Consider the following 23,901-nt stretch of genomic DNA (forward strand, 5'->3'; position numbering starts at 1 on the left):
CAACACCCCCCAGCCCAGGGCCAGCGCCCCTCCCCCAACATCCCCCAGCCCAGGGCCAGCGCCCCTCCCGCTGCACCCCCCAGCCCAGGGCCAGCGCCCCTCCCCCAACACCCCCCAGCCCAGGGCCAGCGCCCCTCCCCCAACACCCCCCAGCCCAGGGCCAGCACCCCCTTCCCTGCCCTGTTCTCCCCCCCGCCCCACGCCCCCAGCTCCTCCCGCTCCCCGCCAGGCTCTCGGCTCTGGCACGTTCCATCCCATCTGGATGTGATTGTGGCCCTGGGCCGCTGGCTGCCCAGGCCGGGCTGCAGCCCCAGCCGGGAGCCAACATGTGGGAGCCATTACCCAGCGTTGGGAGAGTGGGTCCAGGCAGAACCTCTATGGGGGCGGGGGGGGAACTGCTGCTGCCACCCCTCACCCCTGCTGCCCCCCTGCCCTGAGCCCCTCTGGCTGGCAAGGGCAGCCCCATCAAACCTCCCCTGGGGGAGCCCCTGGGCTGCTCCCACTGTGCCGGGGTCCAGCTGTCAGGCAAAGCAACCCCCCATGGCGCCAGGGACTCAGAGCCCCCCTCAGCCCCATGGCACCTGGAACAAGCAGAGGCAGGGCTGGCGGGGGGGCCTGAAGGCTGGCGGCCCCCCCTCAGGCCTCTCTTCCGGGGGGTTGAGCAATAACCAGCCCATCCCCCGCTGGCTCTGACCCCCAGCGGAGCTGCCCCCTGGCGCTGTGCAGAGAGAGCCAGCCCGGACCCTGCTGTCACAACCCCCTTTATTGGGATCCCAGGGCGCTGCCCGGAGGGGCTGGACAAGCCCCAGGGGAGGGGGGAGGGGGAGTCCTCCCAGCCACTGGAGGGGGGGTTCAGGGTGGGGAGGGGTCAGTGTCACCCTCACACACCCGCCAGCACCCCCAGCCCGGCCTCCCAATGTCCACGGATCCGCCAGGACCCCAGCCACGTGCCTGGCTTGGGTTGGGGTCCCCGGGTCCCCTGTCCATGAGCCCGGGCTCCTCAGCTCTGTGGACGCCCCAGGGATGCCCCCGCCTCGCCCCCCATTGGGCGCGGATCCGGCTCAGGTCCACACGCTGGCACCAACGGCAGGACCCGGGCGCAGGGCCGGACCATGGCACCGACCCCATCGCCTGCCCCTGCTGCTGCCGGGGAGCAGGCAGTGCCCTCCGAGAGCCGGGCCTGTCTCCCTCAGGTGCCCGCGAGAGTCTGTCCTGGGGTCCGGGCGAGGCGCTGGCCAGGGCAGACCGCACAGTCCTGGGCGGGTGGGCGGGCAGGCGGGCGGTGTATGCAGGTCCTGCTACAAGATCTGGGCCTCTGCGGAGAGAGAGAGAGAGAGCAGGTTGCAGGGGGAGGGGCTCAGGGACCCCCCACTCACTGGTCAGCACTGCCCCACGCCCATTGTCAGCCAGAACCGCCCTGCCCATGGGGCAGTGCCCGGCCGCTCGTCCCCCATCTCAGTGCAGACGCTGCTCCCCGGCCTCGCCCCAGCTCTTATCCACCAACCCGCTGCCCCCCGGCTGTCTGAGCCCCCAGCCTCCCTCTCGGCCCTGTCTCCCTGCCCTCCCGTTCCATGCCCCCATGCCACCACATGCCCTCCTCACCCGCACCGTCCTGACGTCCCGCACCCGGCCGTACAGGTCCCACATACTGCCCAGTCCCCATGGCCTGGGAGCCCACTGCCACCCTCTGCTAGCCTGTGCCAGTCCATGCCATGGCACGCAGCGCCAATCCGTACCCACGCCCTGAGCCGTGGGGTCCCATAGCACCCCGTGCAGCCCCACGCCACGCCAGCCAGTACGCTGCCCCACGCCCTCCCCTTGTGCAGCCCTACGTCAGCCAGCACGCTGCCCCATGCCCTCCACCCAACACTGCCTCACGCTGCCCCCCTCCTCCCCGGACCCCAGGTCACTCACTGGGCAGGGCCCTCATGTGCACGGCAGCTGCCAGGAAGTCGTGCTTCTTGGTCTCATCTTTGCTGGGTTTTCTCAAACGGAGCCTGGGGGCAGAGCAGAGGGTTTGGTGGTGCTCTGCAGTCTCCACGCGTTGGCCATAGCTTCGGCCAGTTCCCCCGCAGCCCGGCAGGACAGATCCCCAGAGGGGACCCGGCTAGCTGGTGCAGCCCCTTACACCGTAACCTCTTAGCAAAGATTGGTACTTGGTGCCCAGGAACATCCCAGCTCCCCCCAGGCCCTGGGATCACTAATGAATCTAGCCCCCCCAACCCCTGGGAGTTGGGTCTAGGTGACTCTGGGCCATGGGATGACCCTGGGGCAAATGGGGGGCTTCTCTTGCATGTGGGGTGACTCTGGGTGTGGGATGACTCTGGGGCACATGGGGGGGTGGTTCCCTGGTGTGTGGGGTGAACCTGGGGCATGGGAGGGTTCCCTGGGGTGTGGGGTGACTCTGGGGCATGTGGGGGGTTCCCTGCGGTGTGGGGCAACCCTAGGCTGTGGGGTGACTAGCAAGCAGGGGTGGCTGGAAGGAGGAGAACAGCCAGACCCCCGGCCGTGGGCTGCACAGGCAGAGCCATGGGGCCCTGGGGCAGAGGGGGTCCACAGCCTGGACGGGATCCAGACCCACTGCCAGCTCTCATTGCGGCCCGGAGACAATTCTCCCGGCCAGGCCCTGCTTTGCTCACTCCAGACTTGGCCCTGCCGAGCGCAGCAGGCTGGGGGAACGGCAGGACCCAGGCTGGGGGCGCCAGGATGCAGCCGGCTGGCAGTGGGGTGGCGACAGACAGGCCCACGGGATGACTGGGAAATGGATGCCAGGAGCACAGCTGGGCAATGCCAGCTCAGGCTTTGTCCCCGCGATGCCTGGCAGGCTCTGGCTTGAGGGGTTCCTTAGCGGTGCCACCCTCCCTTGCCACATGCCCGGGGCCTGGCATGAGTCAGTGCAAAGCCGAGAGCTCCAGCCGGAGCCCTCTGTCCGCAGCCAGCATCCTGCGCCCGGGTCCCACATGAGGTGACTGACTGAGCTCAGAGGGTGAGCCCAGCACCCCAGCCCCTGCCCGCCCTGTGCTGCCAAAGGGCCTGTCCCAGCCACGGGCGTGGGGCACCTACCAGACTGCGATGGTGATGCCCAGAACCACAGCCAGGATGAAGAAAGAGAAGATCCCGAGTGAGATAAGGATGGCGACCTTCTCCATGGGGTCGCTGCGATCTGCGGGGACGGACAGACGGACGTCACTGCCAGGGGATGCCCACAGCTCTCAGGGCACCCCACCGGCTCCACGACACCACGCAGCGAGGACTAGGCAGGTAGGTTAGTGCCACCCCCTCCTGCCCCTGACATGTTCATCAGAGACCCAGGAGCACCCAGTTGCCTGGCCTTTGGTAAAGAGGCAGGTGCCCCATTCACGGGGACAGCGTCCGGGCAGCTCTTTCCGTGCCATGCTGACTGGCATTCATTCCGCCAAGCCCGGCTGCCCCATTGCAAACCTCGCCTCCTCGCAGCTCCCCCTGCTCTGGGCAGCTCCTTACCCAGAGGAGGGGGCCAGTCTGTATGCTGGCTCGCTGGCCCTGGGCACCTCAATCCGTGCGGGTTGGGTGTGGGCACGGTGCCTGGCCAGGCACAGGGGGGCCTTGCTCCCACCCGCCAGGCGCTGCCCGCTGCACTGGCTAGGCCAGGACCTCGCCCTCGCAGCCCCCAGCCTCCACCACGGGCCCCAGTCGCCCTCCCTGGCTCCCCTGTCAGTGCTACGAAGGGGCCGCTCACCGATGGGCTCAGGGTTGGGGGCCAGCGAGGGCATCTCGGCCGGGCTCTCCAGGCCGGCGTTGGTGGTGGCTTCGTCGCCTGGCGTCACGGTCAGGCCTGCAAGCGACGGCAGGAGAGAGTCTGGTTACTTGGGGCAGGGGCCACATCCAGTCCCACAGGGCGGGGGCTGTGCCAGGCCACGGGAGAGCCGGGCGGGGCCCGTGCCAGGCCCAGGGGAGAGCCGGGCAGGAGTCATAGAATCATAGACTATCAGGGTTGGAAGGGACCTCAGGAGGTCACCTAGCCCAACCCCCTGCTCAGAGCAGGACCGATCCCCGACTCATTCACCCCAGGGTAAATCATCCCGCACCAGGCTGGGGGGAGAGCAGGGCGGGGGTTGCAAAACCTTCAGGGAGAAGCGCTGGCCCAGGAGACGCTCAGGAGACTGACCCCCGGCAGAGTCCCCAGAGATGCCTTCCTGCCCCGTCCCCGCAGCCCTGGCCCTGGGCGCCCCGGCTGCCCCTCCTCACCTGGCCCGGGCGTGGCCCGCGCCTCGGCACTCCACTCGCTCCAGTTGCCGGCGTCCAGGAAGTCCTTGGCGCCAACCTGCACCACGTGCTCCAGGCCGGAGAAGGCATCGGTGATGACTTCAGAGAGGTTCACGGTCTCCACCATGGACCAGGAGCCGTGCGCGACGGGTCGGTACTGGAGCCGGAATTTCAGCTGGAAGTGCGGCTGCTTGGGCCAGGAGGCCGGATACTGCCAGCGAACCCGCAGCCGCCGCGGGGCCGATGGGACCGGCTCCACCACCAGGCCTTCCGGAGGATCCGGCTTAACTGGACGGGACAGACATGGGCAGCACCGTGAGCCCCTCCCGCTGGGCCGCTGCCTCCCAAGGGCTCCCCTGGGGGCTCTACCCAGGGTGGGGAGCGGCTCAGCCGTAGGGCAGGGGAGGACCCCAGAGCCCTCAGCCCGGTTCGCCACAGCCCCCAGGCTTGGCCTGAATTGGCCCCTTGCTGGCAGCCGCAGTCCAGGGCTGGCTGGGCCCTGGGGAAGGAGCGGCCTGCCCGTGGGGGCCGCCTGCCAGGCAGGGCCCTGCTCAGTGCCCATGGGTGGGGGCTGGCACTCACTGATGGCCTGCATGGTGACGTCGAGCAGCCGGAAGCTGGAGCCCAGCGGGTTCACCTCGGTGACGTTCAGCCGGTAGGAGCTCCAGAACTCACACTTGTGCACGCTGCAGGTGTGCGGGTGCCCGGGGTCCTGCACGCACGGCCCCACCTGGCTGGGCTGGGTCCTGCTGACGAGAGCACAGGGCAGTCGGTGCCAGGCTGCCGAGCCACAGCTGTTTTGCGGGGTGAAAAGCTCTCGCCCACACAGCAAACACAGCCGGGGCGGGGCGCCAAGGCACCGGACCCATGGCCCCCAAGTGCCACGCAGCTGTGACCTTGGCCAGGCCGGTCCTTCAGCGCAGGCTGGGACAGGGTCTGAATGGCAAACCAGGAAAGCTGGGGGTGTCCATGTCCCAACTGCCCCCAAAGAGCAGGCACAGGGGGCCCCTTTGTACTAAAGCACTGTGCCAGCCAGTCTAGATGGGCATGCGCCAGGTAACCCCCTGCCCTGCCCTGCCCTGCCCTGCCACACACACAGACTTTTGCTCACCATGTGATCCCCAAGCCCCTCGTGCAAAGCCGTGCTGGGAGTCACGCAGGCACCCGGGTGCGGGCGCACCCCTGTGAGGGGCTGGCCCGTGCATGCAGGCCCGTGCATGGCACACTCACAGGCAGGGCTGTGCAAATCCTGCGGCAGGCCCCGCATGCATACGGCCCGTGCACTGGCAGCCGCAGCCTGGGCATGGTCTAGGGCCCGAATACACCAGCCCTGCAGAGCAGCTGGCCCGGGAGCTGCAGCCGGTGAGGAGCAGCAAAGGGAAGGCAGGGCACCGAGGCCATGGGATGGGGCAGGGGCCATGGCGCAGAGAGCCCTGGGGGCAGCGGGGAGCCTCTGGGCTGGCGCCAGGCCCCTTTTCTTCCTGTGGCAGGAAGGTGGGGCGCCAGGGCTGGGTGGGGATTCCCCACAGCGTTGTTCTCATGCGCTGGCATGACAGGAAACGGGCCAGGATGTTTATCGGGCTGGAAACTCCTGCGGGGGCTGCAGGATGACGCGTGGGGGCCGGATCGGGGGCACTGGGCCTTGGGCAGCGTGCGTACAGGCTCCGGCTGTAAGGCAGGGACCCGGCTCCGCAGGCCGGTCAGGGCGGGCCGGGGGTGAGCGGCTGGGGCGGGGCCCCTGGCAAGGGGCTGGCCAGGCTGCCGTGGGTCCAGGACTGGGGGCAGGTCTCGGAGTCCCTGGCCAGGGGCTGGGGCCGGGGGGAGGGGGAAACTGGCCCCAGTAGGTGCCAGCTCCGGAGACTCCAGCCCCTTCTCCCCCCAGAGTGGGCAGTGCCAGGCAAGCTCCCCCGCCCAGCCACGTGCCTCGCCTGCCCTGCGGGACGGGGGTTCGGGCCCGGCCTCACTGCGGACCAGCCGGCTAATTCTGCTTGTGCCATGCCAGGCTGGGCACTGGGCATCACGGGTACGGTGGGCGCTGTGGGGTGGATTCGGGGGGCTCCAGCAAGCACAGCAGGGCCCCGGGCACAGTGCCAGCCATTCTGGGGCCCGGGCACCCTCGGGCAATCAGGGTCCGGGACTGGGCTGTAGCGGGTAGGGGAGGAGCCGGGTCCTACCTCCATTTCTCACTGTCCATCAGCAATTTCTTCCTGGTCGTGGAGAGAAACGGGAAGGCAGCCAGTGAGTCTCGGGGCCCAGGACGGGGCTTTGGAAACGTGCCAGCAAACCCGGCCGGGGGGCCGGGTCCGGGGGCAGAGGCGGGGAGGGGGAGGCCGTCACTGGCCCTGGCTCCCTGGCACGCTTCCAAACCCAGCTGCAGAGACACGTTGGGGGTCGCAGGCAGGGGCTGGAGAGAAGCCCTGGGCACTGCAGGGAGGCCGAATGCATTCAGCAGGGGGCGCTCCTCGCTCGGAGCCAACGCAGGTGCCCTGGCCGCAGTGCGGCACTAGGGGGCACTGTGCCGCTGGCCGCATCCCTCGCACGCCCGGGGGGCGAGCACAGCACATCACGCGATTTACAAGTGCCAGGCCCTCGGGTCTGTGCCAGGGTTAGGCCGCAGGTTCCTCGGGCAGGGCCGCAGCAGCAACTCGAGCACGGGGGGCAGAGCTGTCAGCCCCAGGATCCCAGGCGGGACCCAGCGGGGGGAGAGGATCCCGCTCGGTCTCTCGTCCGTTCCTGGGAACAGGCCGCAGTTTGTCACTTCCTGGCCTAACCGGCGGCGTGGAGCTGCCCCGTGCTGACAACAGCGGCTGTGCTCCACCCCAGAGGTGGCTGCATGCCTGTGCTGAGGGAAGCACACAGGTGACACTTTGCAAAGTGCCCGGGCGTGAAGAGGAACGACTGTCCCAAACGCAGCCAGCTGGCGCCTCCTCGCCCCCTCGTCACCCGACAGCCCTGCCCCGGCCCCAACCCTGAGTCACGTAACGCGCCCCGCCTGGGAATCCTGGGAGCGTCCCCACCGGGGGTAGACCCTGCCGTGCATGGCCCCCGTGCAGTGCACTGGCCCGGGCTGTCTGGCTGCTAGTGGTGGCGGCTGGTGATGTCCCACGAAGGGTCTAACAGGGGCTTGTGCTTCCCAGGGTGAGCCCCGGCCATGCTCCGTGTCTGTCTGCAGCCTACAGAGGTCAGCCTGCAGGATCCGCCCCCCGAGGGGGATTCTGCCCCTGCCCGGGGATGGGGTTGGGTGATTTCACCATCCTCTGGGCGCCCGTGGAACCCCCTCTCCGCCCGGAGCTAGGCACTGACTCTGTGCCCAAAGGGGGGCCTGGAGGGGAGAAGGAGGGGCCGGAGCCCTGCACCAGCTCTCCCCAGCTTCAAAGGGACCCGCAGCTTCCTTCCTCCCATGGCAGCATGGGGAGCTGAGCCCAGGCTCGCCTCCGAGAGCAAATCCTCCCTCCCAGATCACTGGACACGGCCCTGGGGCAGGAGCAGCTGGAAGATCCGGCTGGGAGACTTTTCCCATTATAGGCCGCCCACAGGGAAGGACGGGACAGCAGCTTCCCCAGCCAGGCGGCTTGGACACTGGGTCCAGCTCTCCTCTCTGTGGCGGGGATCGGCTCCCCCGGGGCGGAATCGGGCCCCTGCAGCAGCCTGGGGACAAGGGCCCTGATTTTGCTCTGGGGTAACTTGAGAGCCGCTCCCCTGACCCCAGTGCCGGGCCCCTGTCGAGCCCCTGAATTCTCTGTCCCCACTGGGCCCCAACACCTCCCCACAGAGGTGACAGGCCCCTGGCTGAGGCAGCTGCTCTATTCCCCCAGGGGCTCAGCGGTGTCCCTCACACAGCCCAGAGGATCTCCCCACCCCGGCTGAGACCCTGCTCCCGGCCTCCCAGGGCGGCTGCTCTTTGGGAACCTGCCCGGTGCCCTGTTCCTCCCTCAATCTGCTCCGGGGCGGCATTTCCCGCCCCCGCCAGGTGTGAGAGCAAATGGCTCCGAGCCGGTCCCCAGCCCCCGGATACACACACAGCATCCTGCTCTCCTACGCCCTGCCTCGCATTACACACCCCGGGCGGTTCAGCGGACAGGGGGCCGCTCCAGGAGTTCTAGTCCCGCTCTGCCTCCAACACCCTGTGCCACCCAGTGTGCCTCAGTTTCCCCCTCCGCAGAATGGGGCTAATGCGCTCGACCTTCCTGTGGCCAGTGCACTGAAAATGAGGGAGGGATGCACGCTGCGGGAGCGAAGCACTGCGACCATTCACTCCCCTTGTCGCGCTGCCTGGGGCCCCTGAGTGCAGAGCCAGGCCCACGAGGAAAGCGATCAGCACGACTGCACTGCACAGGCCCCCAAAGGCCCCAGGCAGGATTGGGCCCTGACTGTGCTGGGGGCTGCCCGTACCCAAGGCTCAGCCTGGCCCCGGGGAGCTCCCACCCTGCGGGTGGCTACGCGGTGAGCTGGGGGCAGTTCCCAGGCGAGATGTATCCCTGCTAAATCTGACTGGGCCAGAGCGCTAATCACATGGCACGGCTGCCCAGCCAGGGTGCTGGGCGGGGGCGAGGTGCCCCCAATACGTGCCCCTCGGAGGCTCTAGGCACATGCCCGGCAGTGGGGCAAGCAATGTGCTTAGTGCCCTGGCCCGCTCCCGGCTAGCGCGGGTACAGCTCCTCGAGCCAGGGACCTCCCACCCCGCTCACAGCACGACGGAGCGTCCCTGGGCAGGCGGGGCCGGAGGAGGCCGGGAACCGACCCCACAAGTCAGTGACTCCAGGCCAGAGGCAGGCCGAAGCTCACTGGCGGGTGCAGAGAGACGGGCTCCGAACACGGGGGGCCTGGCAGCCGAACATGGAAACCAATCAACAGCTGGGCACGTTCTCTGCTCCAGAAACAGACACCGGGTCCCCACGTCTTACAGGGGGGCAGGAAGGTGCCCCAGACAGCAACAGGTAATCACCCGGGAAAACGGCCTCCCCCATTTCTGCACAGCTCTGCTAGGGACTCCTCAGGGCTTATGTCCCACACAGACCCATCTCTCCAGCCCTCCATCCACCCCCCAACTCTCTCCATCCATCTCTCCACCCATCCGTCCCGACACACGCCCATCTACCTAGCTATCCATCCATCCATCCACCCCCCATCTCTCTCCACCCACACACTCACCCACCCGTCCCCAGCCACACCCATCTATCTACAGTGGACGAGAAGCTGGATATGAGTCGGCAGGGTGCCCTTGTTGCCAAGAAGGCTAATGGCATTTTGGGATGTATAAGTCGAGGGACGTGATCGTTCCCCTCTATTCGACATTGGTGAGGCCTCATCTGGAGTACTGTGTCCAGTTTTGGGCCCCACACTACTGGGGAAGGGACACATGACTTACAAGGAGAGGGTGAGGGAACTGGGGATGTTTAGTCTGCAGAAGAGAAGAATGAGGGGGGATTTGATAGCTGCTTTCAACTACCTGAAAGGGGGTTCCAAAGAGGATGGCTCTAGACTGTTCTCAATGGTAGCAGATGACAGAACGAGGAGTAATGGTCTCAAGTTGCAGTGGGGGAGGTTTAGGTTGGATATTAGAAAAAAAAATTTCACTGGGAGGGTAGTGAAGCACTGGAATGCGTTACCTAGGGAGGTGGTGGAATCTCCTTCCTTAGATATTTTTAAGGTCAGGCTTGACAAAGCCCTGGCTGGGATGATTTAGTTGGGGATTGGTCCTGCTTTGAGCAGGGGGTTGGACTAGATGACCTTCTGGGGTCCCTTCCAACCCTGATATTCTATGATTCTATCTGATCCGTTTCTATCGAATGACTTCATTCTCACACGAGCAGACAGAGGCACTTGGCCACTCCCTGGCAGCTGGCTTTGCCTTTTCCAACACTCCTGGTGCTTTCCATCCTCGCTTCCAAACCGATCCCTGTGCAGATTTCACCCCCGCCCCCCGGCGGTTTGCCCGGGGAGCGCGCCACTCGCCCAGCCAGCATTCCATGGGGTGGGGTGATGGCGCTGGGCCGTGGAGGGGGCCTTCCCAGCTCCGACTTCCACCGCCACCAGCAGCCGCCCCAGGCCGGATTTCTGCCTCGTTAAAGCCGGGCTCCGGGCACGGGACTGAAGCGGCTCCAGGGCACCTGGCCACAAACCCCCAGCTCTGGGGTTGTTTTAACTGAAGGAAAACGGGTTCCTCAAGCATGCGCCCTGCAGCAAGCCAGCGGCAGCCCCCAGAAAACACCGCTCGGCCTGTTTTAATAAGCAGGGCTGGGTTCAAAGACCCACTGTCGGATAACTGAGAGCTCTGTGATAATGAAAAACACGGTTCTCTTATTTCCCCAACATCTTTCATCCGAGCAGACCCCAAAGCGCTTCCTGAGGCTGCGACAGGCAGCAAACTTCAGTCACTCTGATCCCCGCCCACCTGCAAACCCAGCCCACCCTCCCGGGGATGAGAAGTCTCCAGCCAAACCCAGAGTCATTCATCAACAATACTTTTATGGCCCCATCTCATTTTCATAAACAAGGTTGGACTCTCCATCTCCCCTGAAATGCAGCCAAGTCTGGGGTGGAACGCAGTGCATAGGGACGCTACGCAGAGCTTGAGGCCAGGACGTGACAGGGAATCCTGTCTGCAGGGAAAACCGAAGGTGTTCCCCGAGCTGAGGCCACCGTGGCTAACACCCCAAAGCGAGTGGCATCCCCCCCCTGCACACATGGCCCAGCCCTACCGGTAGGTGGTGATGTATCTGGTGGGGAGGAACGTCTCCACGCTGGGTGTCCAGGAACAGGAGAAATTCTCGTAGTCAGAAGCTCGGCAGGTGACGGACGGGATCCCGGGCAGGTCTGGTGCCGGAAGGGAGGAGACGTTTAGGGGACTCTCCAGGGGCCCCCAGCAAACCAGAGCCTCCCGCCCCGACACCCTGGGCTTTCAGCTGCTAGGGGGCGCTGGGCTAGGTACTAAAGTCCCCGATGGAGCCAAGGGCACCCATGGGGGGCTGTGTGAAGGGATGGGGGGGCTGCCCGCTGAGGCCTATCCCCTGGCCATGGAGCAGGCAGCCAACGCCCGGCACAGCTGGCCTCCCGGCAGCATGGAAAGCAGCACGTTCACCCCGGTGACAAGCGGGTCCAGTCAGGTCCCAGAAGGGGCATCCCCTGCCCAGTCCTGCCCCTGCCCGGCCCCCCGGTGCCCCGCGTGGGAGCTGACTTACAGCCCAGCCGGAGGGAGACGGAGCGGAGGAGCTGCCCGGTCCCGTCATGGCAGCTGTAGTCTCCTCCCGCAGCAAGCTCGGCCTCTGGCAGCAGCAGGTCGCCGTCCCGCAGGATGCAGCCCTCCGGGAGCGCGGCCGCCCCGTCCCGCCGCCACTCCACCCCCGAGCTGGGGACAGGAGGCCGGGCACTCGGTTAGCGGAGAGAGAGGGCCTGGCTCCTGGCATTGCCACGTCCAGACCCAGCACGGCTGGTGTGTGAGCACGGGAATAGCAGGAGGCTGCGGGTCGGGAGTGAGGGGCAGCACAGAGCTGTGGGGCGGGGACCCAGGGCTGGGATAGCAGGGGGCTGCGGGTCGGGAGTGAGGGGCACCAGCAGAGCTGTGGGGCGGGGACCCAGGGCTGGGACAGCAGGGGGCTGCGGGTCGGGAGTGAGGGGCAGCACAGAGCTGTGGGGCGGGGACCCAGGGCTGGGATAGCAGGGGGCTGCGGGTTGGGAGTGAGGGGCACCGGCAGAGCTGTGCAGTGGGGACCCAGGGCTGGGATAGCAGGGGGCTGCGGGTCGGGAGTGAGGGGCAGCACAGAGCTGTGGGGTGGGGACCTAGGGCTGGGACAGCAGGGGGCTGCGGGTCGGGAGTGAGGGGCAGCACAGAGCTGTGGGGCGGGGACCCAGGGCTGGGATAGCAGGGGGCTGCGGGTTGGGAGTGAGGGGCACCGGCAGAGCTGTGCAGTGGGGACCCAGGGCTGGGATAGCAGGGGGCTGCGGGTCGGGAGTGAGGGGCAGCACAGAGCTGTGGGGTGGGGACCCAGGGCTGGGATAGCAGGGGGCTGCGGGTCGGGAGTGAGGGGCACCGGCAGAGCTGTGGGGCAGGGACCCAGGGCTGGGACAGCAGGGGGCTGCGGGTCGGGAGTGAGGGGCAGCACAGAGCTGTGCAGTGGGGACCCAGGGCTGGGATAGCAGGGGGCTGCGGGTCGGGAGTGAGGGGCACCGGCAGAGCTGTGGGGTGGGGATCCAGGGCTGGGATAGCAGGGGGCTGCTGGTTGGGAGTGAGGGGCAGCACAGAGCTGTGGGGTGGGGACCCAGGGCTGGGACAGCAGGGGGCTGCGGGTCGGGAGTGAGGGGCAGCACAGAGCTGTGGGGTGGGGACCCAGGGCTGGGCTAGCAGGGGGCTGCGGGTCGGGAGTGAGGGGCACCGGCAGAGCTGTGGGGCAGGGACCCAGGGCTGGGATAGCAGGGGGCTGCGGGTCGGGAGTGAGGGGCAGCACAGAGCTGTGGGGTGGGGACCCAGGGCTGGGCTAGCAGGGGGCTGCTGGTTGGGAGTGAGGGGCAGCACAGAGCTGTGGGGTGGGGACCCAGGGCTGGGCTAGCAGGGGGCTGCGGGTCGGGAGTGAGGGGCACCGGCAGAGCTGTGGGGCAGGGACCCAGGGCTGGGATAGCAGGGGGCTGCGGGTCGGGAGTGAGGGGCAGCACAGAGCTGTGGGGTGGGGACCCAGGGCTGGGCTAGCAGGGGGCTGCGGGTCGGGAGTGAGGGGCACCGGCAGAGCTGTGGGGCAGAGACCCAGGGCTGGGATAGCAGGGGGCTGCGGGTCGGGAGTGAGGGGCACTGGCAGAGCTGTGGGGCAGGGATCCAGGGCTGGGATAGCAGGGGGCTGCTGGTTGGGAGTGAGGGGCAGCACAGAGCTGTGGGGTGGGGACCCAGGGCTGGGACAGCAGGGGGCTGCTGGTCGGGAGTGAGGGGCAACACAGAGCTGTGGGGCAGGGACCCAGGGCTGGGCTAGCAGGGGGCTGCGGGTCGGGAGTGAGGGGCAGCACAGAGCTGTGGGGCAGGGACCCAGGGCTGGGCTAGCAGGGGGCTGCGGGTCGGGAGTGAGGGGCAGCAGGGCTGTGGGGTGGGGACCCAGGGCTGGGATAGCAGGGGGCTGCGGGTCGGGAGTGAGGGGCAGCACAGAGCTGTGGGGTCGGGGTCTCCCCCTCCACCCCTCCTGCTTGGAGCTGGGTCCGTTCCAGCCCTGGTGTGAGCAGAACCAGAACCGAAACCGGGCACCCTCCCCCGCCCAGTGGGGACCTACCGTCCGGGGGCGCCGGTGCAGGACAGGACGACGTCCGCTCCCACCTGGCCGTACTGCACACCTGCAACGGGCACAGAGCAGGTGCGTGAGCAGGTGCCGCGGGGGGCAGGGGCTTCGGTTCCTGGGGCTGAGCACCGCAAAGGGCCCGGGGTCCAGGCCCAGCATCCGGCATCTCCGGGGTAGCCAGGTGCAGCCCCCTGGGTGTGTGACCCGCCGGGGCGAGCAGGGAGAAGGGCTGGACTCCCAGCAGGGACGACTCCCTGGAGACCAGGGCCGCGGGGCTCCCAGGGCCCGTGCTGGGCACGGGGAGCCCCCGGGCAGCCAGGGTTCTCTTTGCCCCCGGCACGGGGCACGGGAGGAGCCGGGGGTGGGGGTTTGATCCCTTCCCAACCCCCCCTGCTCAGAGCACAGCTCCCCACCTGGGGATGCCCTGCCCCAGGAACCCTTCACAGCCCCCCCAGAGCACAGCCCCCTGCCTGGGCATCCCCTGCCCTGGGACAGGTCTCCTCTCCCACAGCCCACCCCCACCCCAACACGGCTACTTACAAACGTGGAACTGAAGGGGCCCCAAAAGCAAAGGACACCGGCCAGAGCTGGCAGCCTCCGCGGGAGGGGCCTGGCCCAGGAGAGCCAAGCAGGGGGGCTGGGGATCAGCGGAGCTGGGTGGGGAGAGGGACTGTGCTTGGAACAGCAGGGGCTGCGGGTCGGGATTGAGGGGCACCGGCAGAGCTGGGACAGAAGAGTCGGGTTATTTAACCTGAAAGCAGGATCAGGCTGCACCCCCCGGCGCTGGGAGGTTCACAAGGGTGGATGCCCTGAGCAGGTTTCTCATCCTGGCTCTGATCCTGACTCGTTCCAGAGCCGGGGGGAAAATGCACCGTGCCTCAGTTTCCCCACGTGTAAACTGGGGATGTCCTACTGAGCCCCCACCCAGGGGGCTGGGAGGGCCAGTGCCGTGCTGTGCTGTGCTTGGCTTGCATGGCTGATACGAGCCACAGGGCAGTGTGGGGCCGGGCACGCAGGGCCCAGCGGCTGAGCCTTCCTCCTCTCACCTTCCTCGCGCCAGCCTTCCCCCGCAGCGACAGAGGCGGACACCAGGGCTGCAGCCAGAAGCACCATCACCTTTCTGAGGCCTGGGGTGGGAGGGCACATCTGGGGGGAGAGAAAACACCCTGTTACCCCCCCCGCACAGAGTCCCCTGTGCCCAGCCACTCCCACGCTGGGCTCCAGCAATCACTGGCCAAGAACGGGGCTGGGCTGGCCAGGGCTGCCTTGCCCAGAGCCCCCTCCCTGCAGGAAACAGAGCCCCACGCTGAGCCAGGGGCCCTGGGGCTTCCCCGTGTATCCGATCAGTCCTGGGGAAATCAAACAGAGGGCAGCAGGCAGAGATGGGCGCGCACAGACACACACACACAACACAACACAACACCCCCCCCCGAGCCAGCCAGGACGGCTCCATCACCAGTGGCTGGCCAGGCCCGGCTGGCTCCGAGTGGCAGGGTCACCCCTTGTGCCTGCCCCCCGCTGGCCGGGGCTCCAGGGGCAGGGGGCAGAGCAGGAGCCGGGGCTACAAGGGGGGCCGACCGGCAGCGTGGCCAGCAAGTCGCAAGGCAGGCATGCAGGGGAGGAGGAGACGCTGGAGAGGGCTGTGGCTGAAGCAGGCACGTGGATAACGGGTCCCCCACATCTCTCCACCAGCCCCACGAGGGAGCTGGCTTATGGAGCCGCGACTGGAGAGGGTAACGACAGGTCTCTGGGCTGGCCCCATCCCTGGCGGGACCCTGCGCCGGTCCCAGCAAGGGTCCCGCAGGCAGAGGCGGGGAGGGTGACACGGCGCCAGGGGGTGCCGGAGCCGGTGGGGATGGGGACACGGTCCTGCAGGATGCCAGGGAGGGGAGAGTGGGGGGGTGGGCCCGGCACGGGGGCCGCGCTCATGCCCTGCCTTCCTGCACTCAGGAGTCACCCCGCCACCGGGGCTGGGTCCGACATACTTGGGCCACCAAGAAGCAGCCAGCCCTGAGCTCAGCCTCTGCCCCGGACAGGGGCCGGAGGAGGGGAGACTTACTGCCCGGCCGTGGGACCTTGCGGGAGCCGCTCCCGAGGCGAGGGTCCCGTCACCAGCCCGTGGCTCGCTCCAGGGAAGGGGCCGGTGCGAGGGGCCCCGGTTCCCTACAGAGCCGCGATGGAGGGACAGAGCGAGCAGGGCCTCCGGCTCCCGCAGGTGGGGGATGGACCGAGCCACGCAGAGCCCTGGCCACCTGCCCCTCCCTGCCCAGCCGAGCACGGGGAACGCGGCCAGCCGGGCGCCGCAGTGGGAGAGCCCTGCAGAGACGTGCCGTATCTGGGCCCAGAGCAGCCCGGGCACAGACGCCACGGCCGTCCCTGCTGCGTGGCTTCCTCCCGTGCCCCTGTGCCGCACCCCCAGGCAGGAGCGCGGCATGCCACAGACCCCCACCGTGGCTCTGGCCAATGCGGCCCGGCCCCCTGCCAGCCCCTCTTTCAGGACACAGTATCTCTGCGGAGCACTGGGGGGGAAGGGAGGGGAACAGGGCTCGGGGAGGCCCCCTGTCCCCCTGGGGAGGGGACTGAGCCATCTGGGTCAGCTCAGCTCCAGGGACAAGCCACCCAGCATGGGCCTTCTTGGCACTGTGTCTGAGGACAAGGAGGTGCCGCCCAGCTCCTAACTCCCTTGGGCTTCAGGGACAGTTCGGAGCCTAAACCCCTCTGAGGCTCCAGCCCTGAGTGTCCAGCTGCTGTGGGCAATATAGACAATAGGGGCCCAGCCATGGAAACGCCCCCAGCCTGGGGTTAGTCTGGCCCAGCTCCCCACGGCAGAGCTCATGGCTCCCTGCCCCAAGGGACAGAGCACCCAGCCGCCTCCTCCGCGGCCGGTTGCCTCTCCCCCCAGTCTCCTGGGTGAACCCCCCCACAGAGGGCCGGGACAAGCCCCCCCCCCAGCACACATCCTGTACCGCTGCCCCTTGCCCCGGGAAGAATTCCCCCGGTGCCACCTGAACGCCAGGGCCAAACCCCGGGACAGGCACATCGGGGCAGACGCAGGGGGCATGTGCTCAGGCCAGCAGCGGAGACCCCATGAGACCAAAGTGGCTCGTTGCTCGGTAACCCTGTGAAATAACCGGCGGAGGTGCCCGTCTCGCCACAGGCCGGGGGCTGGAGGGTGCTGGCACCCGGCCCGGGGAAGAGGGTCTAGTTCACACGGCCGGGCAAGGAGATGTGACTCCGACCACAAAGGCCACGGCCACAACGCCAGGCCTGTGCTGGGATCCCGAGCCCAGAAACCGAAGACCCAAACCTGGTGCATTGGGAACCAGGCCTAATGGCACCCCCCCGCCCCTCGGGGTCTTCGAAAAGAGATGGGCGGAGCCGGCTGAAAGACGAGAGAAGGGGTAGGAGCGAGGTTCACCATCCCGGCTCCCACCCCAGCTGTCTCAGGGACCAGGCCCCTTCTTCGCCCTAGTTGTGACCGGAGCGGGCCAGAGCAGGGGACCCAGCGCCATCTCCACTTCCGGCTAAATCCGAAGTGCGCCCTCTCCTTGTGTGTCCATTCTCCCCCCCCTCACTTCTTGCTCCGATCCCTCGTCTGCCTTGGGCTAACGAGTGTCTGGCTTAGCTGGCCACGGCTGTGTCGGTGAGCCGGTGAGCAGAGAGGCCGCCGAAGGCCAGGCCCTAGGCAGCCTGTGCCGGTACGAGTTGCCGGGTCTCGGTGTGGCTGGTCAGACCGTGCGCTGGGCCCGTGTCCAGCAGTGGGGTCACAAGGCCAGAGACGGACGCTGCAGGCTCTCTCTGGGCTGTTCTTTTCTCTCCCCTTTTGGGTGTGTTTGTCTGGGTCCAGAAAACGGGATCCAGCCCATCTCAACTAACTTCTCCATTGCCCAGAAGGGCAGCTAGCACCGTCAGACACCAGCCAAGAGCCGGCCAGACCAGGGGCTTTCCTGCTACATGCCCTCCAGCTAGAGGGAAAGGGAACAAGGCGGCTGTCAGAACGAAAGCCGGACTCAATCCTTTACAATTCAGATGCTGTCCCTGCTTTTCCTTCTTTTCCCTCTCTCTGGGAAAAGGTTCAAACAGCGCCTCTCAGACCTCAGGGGTTCAGGAGCCAAATTAGTGATCAGCATTCCCCAAAGCCGGCCTAGCGTGAGTTCACTGTTTCATTTACCCCAGTGCTATAGATTCAGAGTCCCACCGCGAGGTGGGGAAAAGGGAGATTATTCTCACTGCACGTAAGGAAGCTAATAACTTAACTGGCTAATAACATAGTCCCAGCTTCCTGATCGGCTCATAGCTTAGCTCGGTTAATAATGAAATCGCCCAGTGTTTTAACATCACGTGCTGCAAAGGGCCACAGGAGACACACTAAAGAGCCACTGGCAGCTCGTGGGCCGCGGCTGGAGCCTTGCCGGGGCAAGCAGCTGTTTCGGGGCGTTTGCCAGGGTGCTCAGCAGGCCGAGCTGGGTTTTCCAAGCCCTGGGCCATGTCTGACACGGTTTGATCCCGGACAGTTTCAGGGTCACGTTACCCCTTTTGACTCTCTGGGCACACCGACCCCCTACCGCACTAACGGGCCAGTGTCTCTGAGGGCACCGCGATCCAGAGGCTAGCCATCCGCAGCCGGCTGGGCCCTGCCTGACCCACGCGAGGCTGCCGAGGGGAAGTGGTTGGAGCCCCAGGCGGCGGGGGGCTCGACAGAGACCCTGGCTCGGCTCTGGCCCTGTATGGCTCTGTGTGGGTTTCTGGCTCTCCTTGCCACCCGGGCACAGGCAGAAGGGGAGCATGGAGCCATGCAGCAATTGGCAGCTCAAGTGTCTTTCCTGGCCCAGCCCCCATCTGCCACGCGTGGAGAGCAGCCCAAATGCATCCCTGTTCACCACACACGGAACATGTGTGTTGGGAATATGTTGTCATGTGAGTTAATCCAAGCCAGGCGAGATGTCCCCGCTTCCCACCGCGAGCCTGGCTGCCTCTCCCCCCGCGGGGCGGGCGGGGCTCATGGAGAGGCTCCAGGCAGACAACGAGCTCCCCGCACGGGAGCTGGCTTGGAAGGATGCCTAGTGGGCAGAGCACTGGCCTGGGTGTCAGGAGACTTGGGCTCCATACCTCAGACCTGTCCCCGCCCCCGGGCCTCTGATTGCCCTCCCGCCCTGTCTCTGTCACGTCTGTTTAGACCGGGAGCTGAGCAGGGACTTTCTCGCTCCGTTTCTGTGCAGCACCCAGGCCTGGCTTTCAGCTCCATAAAATACAAATATTGCCCCCGCGCCGATCAGCTCAGGGGAGGGAGGAGAGGGCTCCTGGGACACACTGTGCTCCGGTACGGTGAGAAAGTCTGTTTATGGTCAGAGCTGGCGCCAGGGGCAATCCGGCGGGCTGCGAGTTCCCTGCCAGGCCGCTCCAGGGTGTGCAAGGGGCAAAGGTCGGTCACCGGGAGGGAGGAGCCGGAGGCTGCCCAGGGTTGGCAAAAGCTGCACTGAATTAAAGTCTCTCTCTGGAACTTGGCCGGCTGCCCTGGCTGGCTGTAACTCCCGGGCCGTGAACAATGCAAGCGGCGCAGGGCCCGTGACTCAGGCCGGGAGCCGAGGGAATTGGTGTGCCGGCTGAGTGCAGGAGACATAGCTGACTGTGCATAGGCCACGCCACAGCGCTTACGGGGAAACAGGACCCGTGCGCCAGGAGCCCCGGCTGCCATTAACCCTTTGGCCAGGCCGCTACACAGAAGTGTCTGCGATCCGGGCAGGGAGAGGGCGTTCCCTGAAGCGCGTACAGGACGGGGGGATCTTTTCGGGCAAGAGGGGAGTGCAGTGACACTTCAGTTCTGGGGTTTGTAGTTTATTATCAGTGGCACGGTCCTGCCCTGGACCGCCAGCCACGGCCCGGGACCCCAGGGTGCCAGGCGCTGTACACAGACCCGTATCTAGAACGGTTTGTTCTTACAAGTTGTGTCTCTTGATCCAGGCACCCATCCTGTGCCAGGCAGACAGGCCTGGAGTTCTCAGTGTTAATACGTCCCCTGCAATCGCGGCCAGAGGCACCGATCAGCCCAAACTCCTCCCTCGGTGCAGGATCCGGACTGGGGCCACCGAAAGGCAGCAACATGCAAACAGGACTGGAGGACGCAGTCCCGCTAGGACCTTGCTCTGCAGTCTTGACACAGCAGGTTGGCGGGGGCAGCCGGGGGGGGGAGGGGAGGGGGAATTATAAAAAGATGTGACTGGCGTGTTTTGCACTACTGCGGTTTTGTTTCTCTGGCATCTGTTCTTGCCTGGCTCGTCTGTTTCAGTTTTGAGCTGTGGGGGAAGGGGGGAGCATGGCTGTGTGTTTGTAGGGCGCCTGGCTTGTGTGTATTGTGTGTTTGTACAGCACCTGGCTTCACGCCCCATGGGGGCCTATGACTGCGAGTGCAGTACAAGGAATGAGCGTTATAATTAGACAGTCAGGGTCATTTCACGACACTCACACACCTCCTGCGTGCAATGACAGCATTTGTACACAGGAGCAGCTCTGAGCGAAATCAGCCTCCCCATGTGCTAGCCGCTGTACACACACGTAACAGTCCGAACAGCCACAGGGTGGGAAGAGAAACTGAGGCACGAGTGGGGAAGTGACTCCCAGCATTCGGCGGGATCCCCCCGCAACACAGAGAGCCTCACACTACAGCCGGGCGCAACGCAAGGGTTCCAGCCCACAGGAAATTCCCACCTTTCGGCCCAACTCGGAACGAAACGGGGACATTTCCAACCACAATCCAATTCAGAAACACTAGCCTTGTCCAAGCACATCCACGCGACCGAATGGCCACTGTACGTTCATGTCCTCACTGCCTTCTGCGAGAGTCATAGACCGCAGAGAAACACAAAGTGTGTTGATCATTTCCCTTCGAAATGCTCCAAAATTGATACGCTCTTGGGGAACATTTCAATGCTGTCAGATCAACGCTCGCCGCAGGAAACCCGTGGTGTGGGAAAACTTCCGACTGGTTCTGGTCCCCGCCCGGAGCAGGGAGCAAGCAGCGAGGTCGTGCTCCCTTTGGCCGGCTCCAGCTGGGTGCAGGGCAGAGCACCGAGATGTCTGAAAGAGTTTGACATGGAAAAAGCAACAGGCAGCTCCCATACCAAGGTCAGGAGTGTTTGTTTACACACAGATTCCTGGGCTCAGTGCACGGGGGGATGGATGGCAGCAGGCAAGCCAGGATCCAGGCACCGGGCACCGAAACATGACTCAGGAAATCCACGAAGCCATTGGCTGGTGGGTCTGACACTTGCCGTCTCAAAGAGGCCAGGGAGGGTGGTGGTGGGAGATTCAGATTTACTTAACGCTGGTGTAAATCCAGAGCAACACTACATGCCTTTTAAAGAGCGCCCCTCTCCACCCCCACTGGTGGGACCTTGCCTGCACCGTGCGTCTGAGATCATGCTGGTGGGGGGGTCGGTCACGCTGGCAAGGGCAGGCCCAGGTGATTCCCAGAAGTACCCAAATGGCCGGGAATCTGCGAGTGACCACCCCATACAGGTCAGCATAAGTACAGCCCTCGGCCTGACATCTGCCACAACCTGGAGCCACGCAGAATCACAGGGTTGGAAGGGACCTCAGCAGGTCATCTAGTCCAACCGCCTTGCTCAAAGCAGGACCAATCCCCAATTTTTGCCCCATATCCCAAATGGACCCCTCAGGGATTGAACTCACAACCCGGGGTTTAGCAGTCCAATGCTCAAACCACTGAGCGATCCCTCCCCCCCAGGCCTGGCCTGAGTGCCCCTGGATTTACCCCAGCGCCACCGGAGCAGGATGTCGGCCCCAAACACTCCTGGTTTTGAGTTACACCCTGGGGAGCTCGCAGGGACGCGGTGAGAACGGCCTCTGAACCCAGGTCCAGCACCGTGCTAACGGCTCTCGCAGCCAGGATCCCTCCAGGCACACCAGTCCCCGGCTCCGCGCTGGAGGCTTGATCAGGCCAGAGTCTCCTGCAGAAAATCACGCGGCTGGCTCTGCCTGTGCCCGTTGGCCCCCTGGCATGGCAGTGCTGGGCTGCTGCCACCCTGGAGCGCAGCAAGGGGCCCCGGGGGCTCAGCTCCGGGCCGAGGTTTACTCGACACTGTTTATTAGAGGCTTGTTTGTTTATTGTCCGCCAAGGCCAGGGTTTTATTTTTCCACATCCTGCTGTGGGATTTATTTGGACAAGCGGTAACCAGCCATGTTTGGATTTCTTTCTCCTAGGGCAGCACCCAGCGCCCTTGACAGTTACAGATTAAACCTGCCTTTGATGCCGTGTTTCCACTGTCCAAAGGCGGGACGCTGGGCAAATTCAGAGGGCCTGGAAACCGGGGGCTGCTTTAGGTGTAGGAGGTGCCGCCAAGCCGGCTCCAACATTAGTGTCGAGCGGCATCCCAGCCCCAAGACCTTCCGCTCTAGCCCCTGGGTTTTCACTTGCTCTGAACTGCCCAAGAAAGCCATCCCTACCCGGCGCTGCGAAGCTCCCCGGAAGCGATGACACGTCCCTCCGGCTCCTAGCGGAGGCTCGGCCAAGGGGGCTCTGCGCACTGTCCCCACCCTGAGCGCCAGCTCCGCAGCTCCCATTGGCTGGGAACTGTGGCCAATGGGAGCTGTGGGAGCAGTGCCTGTAGGCGCGGACAGTGCGCAGAGCCCCCCGGCCGCCCCTCCAGCTAGGAGCCAAGGGACATGTCACTGCTTCCGGGGAGCCCCCTGAGGTAAGCACCACCTAGAACCCATTCCCCGAACTCCTCCTGCACCCCAACCCTCTGCCCCAGCCCTGAGCTCACTCTCGCACCCTGACTCCCTCCCAAAGCCCACACCCTGCACCCCAAGCCCCTGCCCCAGCCCTGAGCCCCCTCCCGCACCCAACTCCCTCCCAGAACCTTCACCCCACATCCACTCCCACACCCCAACTCCCTGTCCCAGCCCCCTCCCAGACCCTGCACCAAACTCCCTCCCGGAGCTCACATCCTGCACCCCCTCCCGTGCCCCAACCCCCTATCTCAGTCCAGAGCCCCCTCCTCCACCCCAGAGCCTGCACCCCCAGCTGGAGCCTTCACCCCTCCTGCACCCCAACTCCCTGCCTCAGCCGGGAGCTCCCTCCCGCACCCTGAACCCCTCATTTCTGGCCCCACCTCAAACCCTCACCCCTCCTGCACCCCAATCCTCTGCCCAAGCCTGGTGAAAATGAGCAAGTGAGTGAGGGTGGGGGAGAGCGAGCGACAGAGGGAGGGGGCTGGAGTGAGCAAGGGGTGGGGCCTCGGAGAAGGAGCGGGGCAGGAGCAGGGCTGTGGGGAAGGGCTGGGGCAGGGGACGGGGCTAGGAGGTTCGGTTTTGTGTGATTAGAAAGTTGGCAACCCTGCAAACGTGGGATCTTCATTTTGCACAGCTCTGCCGCCCACGCAAGGGGCAGGACACGGAGATCTGGCAGGAGAAGGGCCCTGGCTGACTGAGAACCGCCTGGAAAACTATAGTGAAAACAGCTTTGGATTTGGGTGAATGGCAAGCCTGGAAAAACATACTGCAGGCTTGCGCGGCCATGTGTTAAAGATGGCAGAGTGGCCATTAGAGGCTGGCTGGCCCAGCTCACGCTGTTCGTGTAGCGACAGAGTGAGAAGTGTTTGCAAGTTCAAAAACGTCTGACTTTCTCCAGCGAGGTTCCCAGACGGCCCTGGCCGCTGGACGTTTCCCCACACAGACCAGAAACGAAAACCCCGGAAAAGCCAAAAACCCCAGATAAAGAAATTAGATCCTCTTTATCAGTTCAGACAAAACCTCCAGCACTTAAAGGCAAAGGCCTGGCTGGGTGGCTGCGGGCATAGACCTTCACCTGTGCAGATGATAATCATAAACCAGTTATTCCTACCGCCGCACCGCAGTGCCCATGTCCCCACACCGCCCAGCGCGTCAGCCGAGATGCTATGCTTCCCTCACTCGCCTCACAGTATGCCCACAACACAAATCCCCCTGCAGCCTCCAGCGCAGGCTCCACGCGTAAAGAATTCGCCTGTAAGGCTGGAGACTGGACTGAGCTTTCCCTGTTAAACCACACGTCCAAACATGCTTCTCTAGGCACAGCAGTTACCAGACCTCGGCCAGAAGCTCTCCACCGACAGCTGACATGGCAACGGGCGCCAGTTCGCTCAGTGAAACAGTTAGATACTGAAATGGGGATTTAAATCCAACAGGACCAGCCCCTAGGCCAGAGCTAAGGTTATTGTGTTGTGACAAAATGGGCATTTGTAGAGTGGTTAAGCACAGGGTGTTTCCTTGGGCAGTATAAAACATAGGATGTCTGGAGCTATTCGGTCTGCTGCCGAGTGCCTGGCTTTTGTAAATGATGTGATGGGAACACACCCGGCTCTCACACAGCGAGCCAAGCCGCTTTGCTTTGTGGATAGTCTGT

At 65.3% G+C, this 23,901-nt stretch overlaps 1 protein-coding gene across 6 annotated transcripts in view; it reads right to left on the minus strand.

Annotated features, from left to right (window-relative positions):
- Positions 1-745: 745 nt before the first annotated feature.
- IL11RA (interleukin 11 receptor subunit alpha) overlaps positions 746-23,901 on the minus strand; it is a 66,663-nt gene continuing 43,507 nt past the window's right edge. For 2 of the 6 annotated variants that reach the window (XM_078852693.1, XM_078852694.1), the window contains exons 2-12: positions 14,546-14,645; positions 13,494-13,554; positions 11,427-11,593; positions 10,947-11,061; positions 6,420-6,452; positions 4,828-4,994; positions 4,228-4,533; positions 3,719-3,814; positions 3,064-3,163; positions 1,915-1,997; positions 746-1,315 (exon numbers count right to left, since the gene is read on the minus strand). In XM_078852693.1, coding sequence (XP_078708819.1) covers positions 1,299-1,315; positions 1,915-1,997; positions 3,064-3,163; positions 3,719-3,814; positions 4,228-4,533; positions 4,828-4,994; positions 6,420-6,452; positions 10,947-11,061; positions 11,427-11,593; positions 13,494-13,554; positions 14,546-14,645 — 1,245 coding nt within the window. In that variant the 3' untranslated portion in view covers positions 746-1,298. Of the gene's footprint in view, positions 1,316-1,914; positions 1,998-3,063; positions 3,164-3,718; positions 3,815-4,227; positions 4,534-4,827; positions 4,995-6,419; positions 6,453-10,946; positions 11,062-11,426; positions 11,594-13,493; positions 13,555-14,545; positions 14,646-19,439; positions 19,637-23,901 lie in introns of those variants that run through there. The other 4 variants (XM_078852690.1, XM_078852689.1, XM_078852692.1 and 1 more) reach the window with 4 other exon arrangements.

The sequence above is a fragment of the Lepidochelys kempii genome, chromosome 5, assembly GCF_965140285.1.
Source record: "Lepidochelys kempii isolate rLepKem1 chromosome 5, rLepKem1.hap1, whole genome shotgun sequence".
In the NCBI taxonomy this organism is placed as follows: domain Eukaryota; kingdom Metazoa; phylum Chordata; order Testudines; family Cheloniidae; genus Lepidochelys; species Lepidochelys kempii.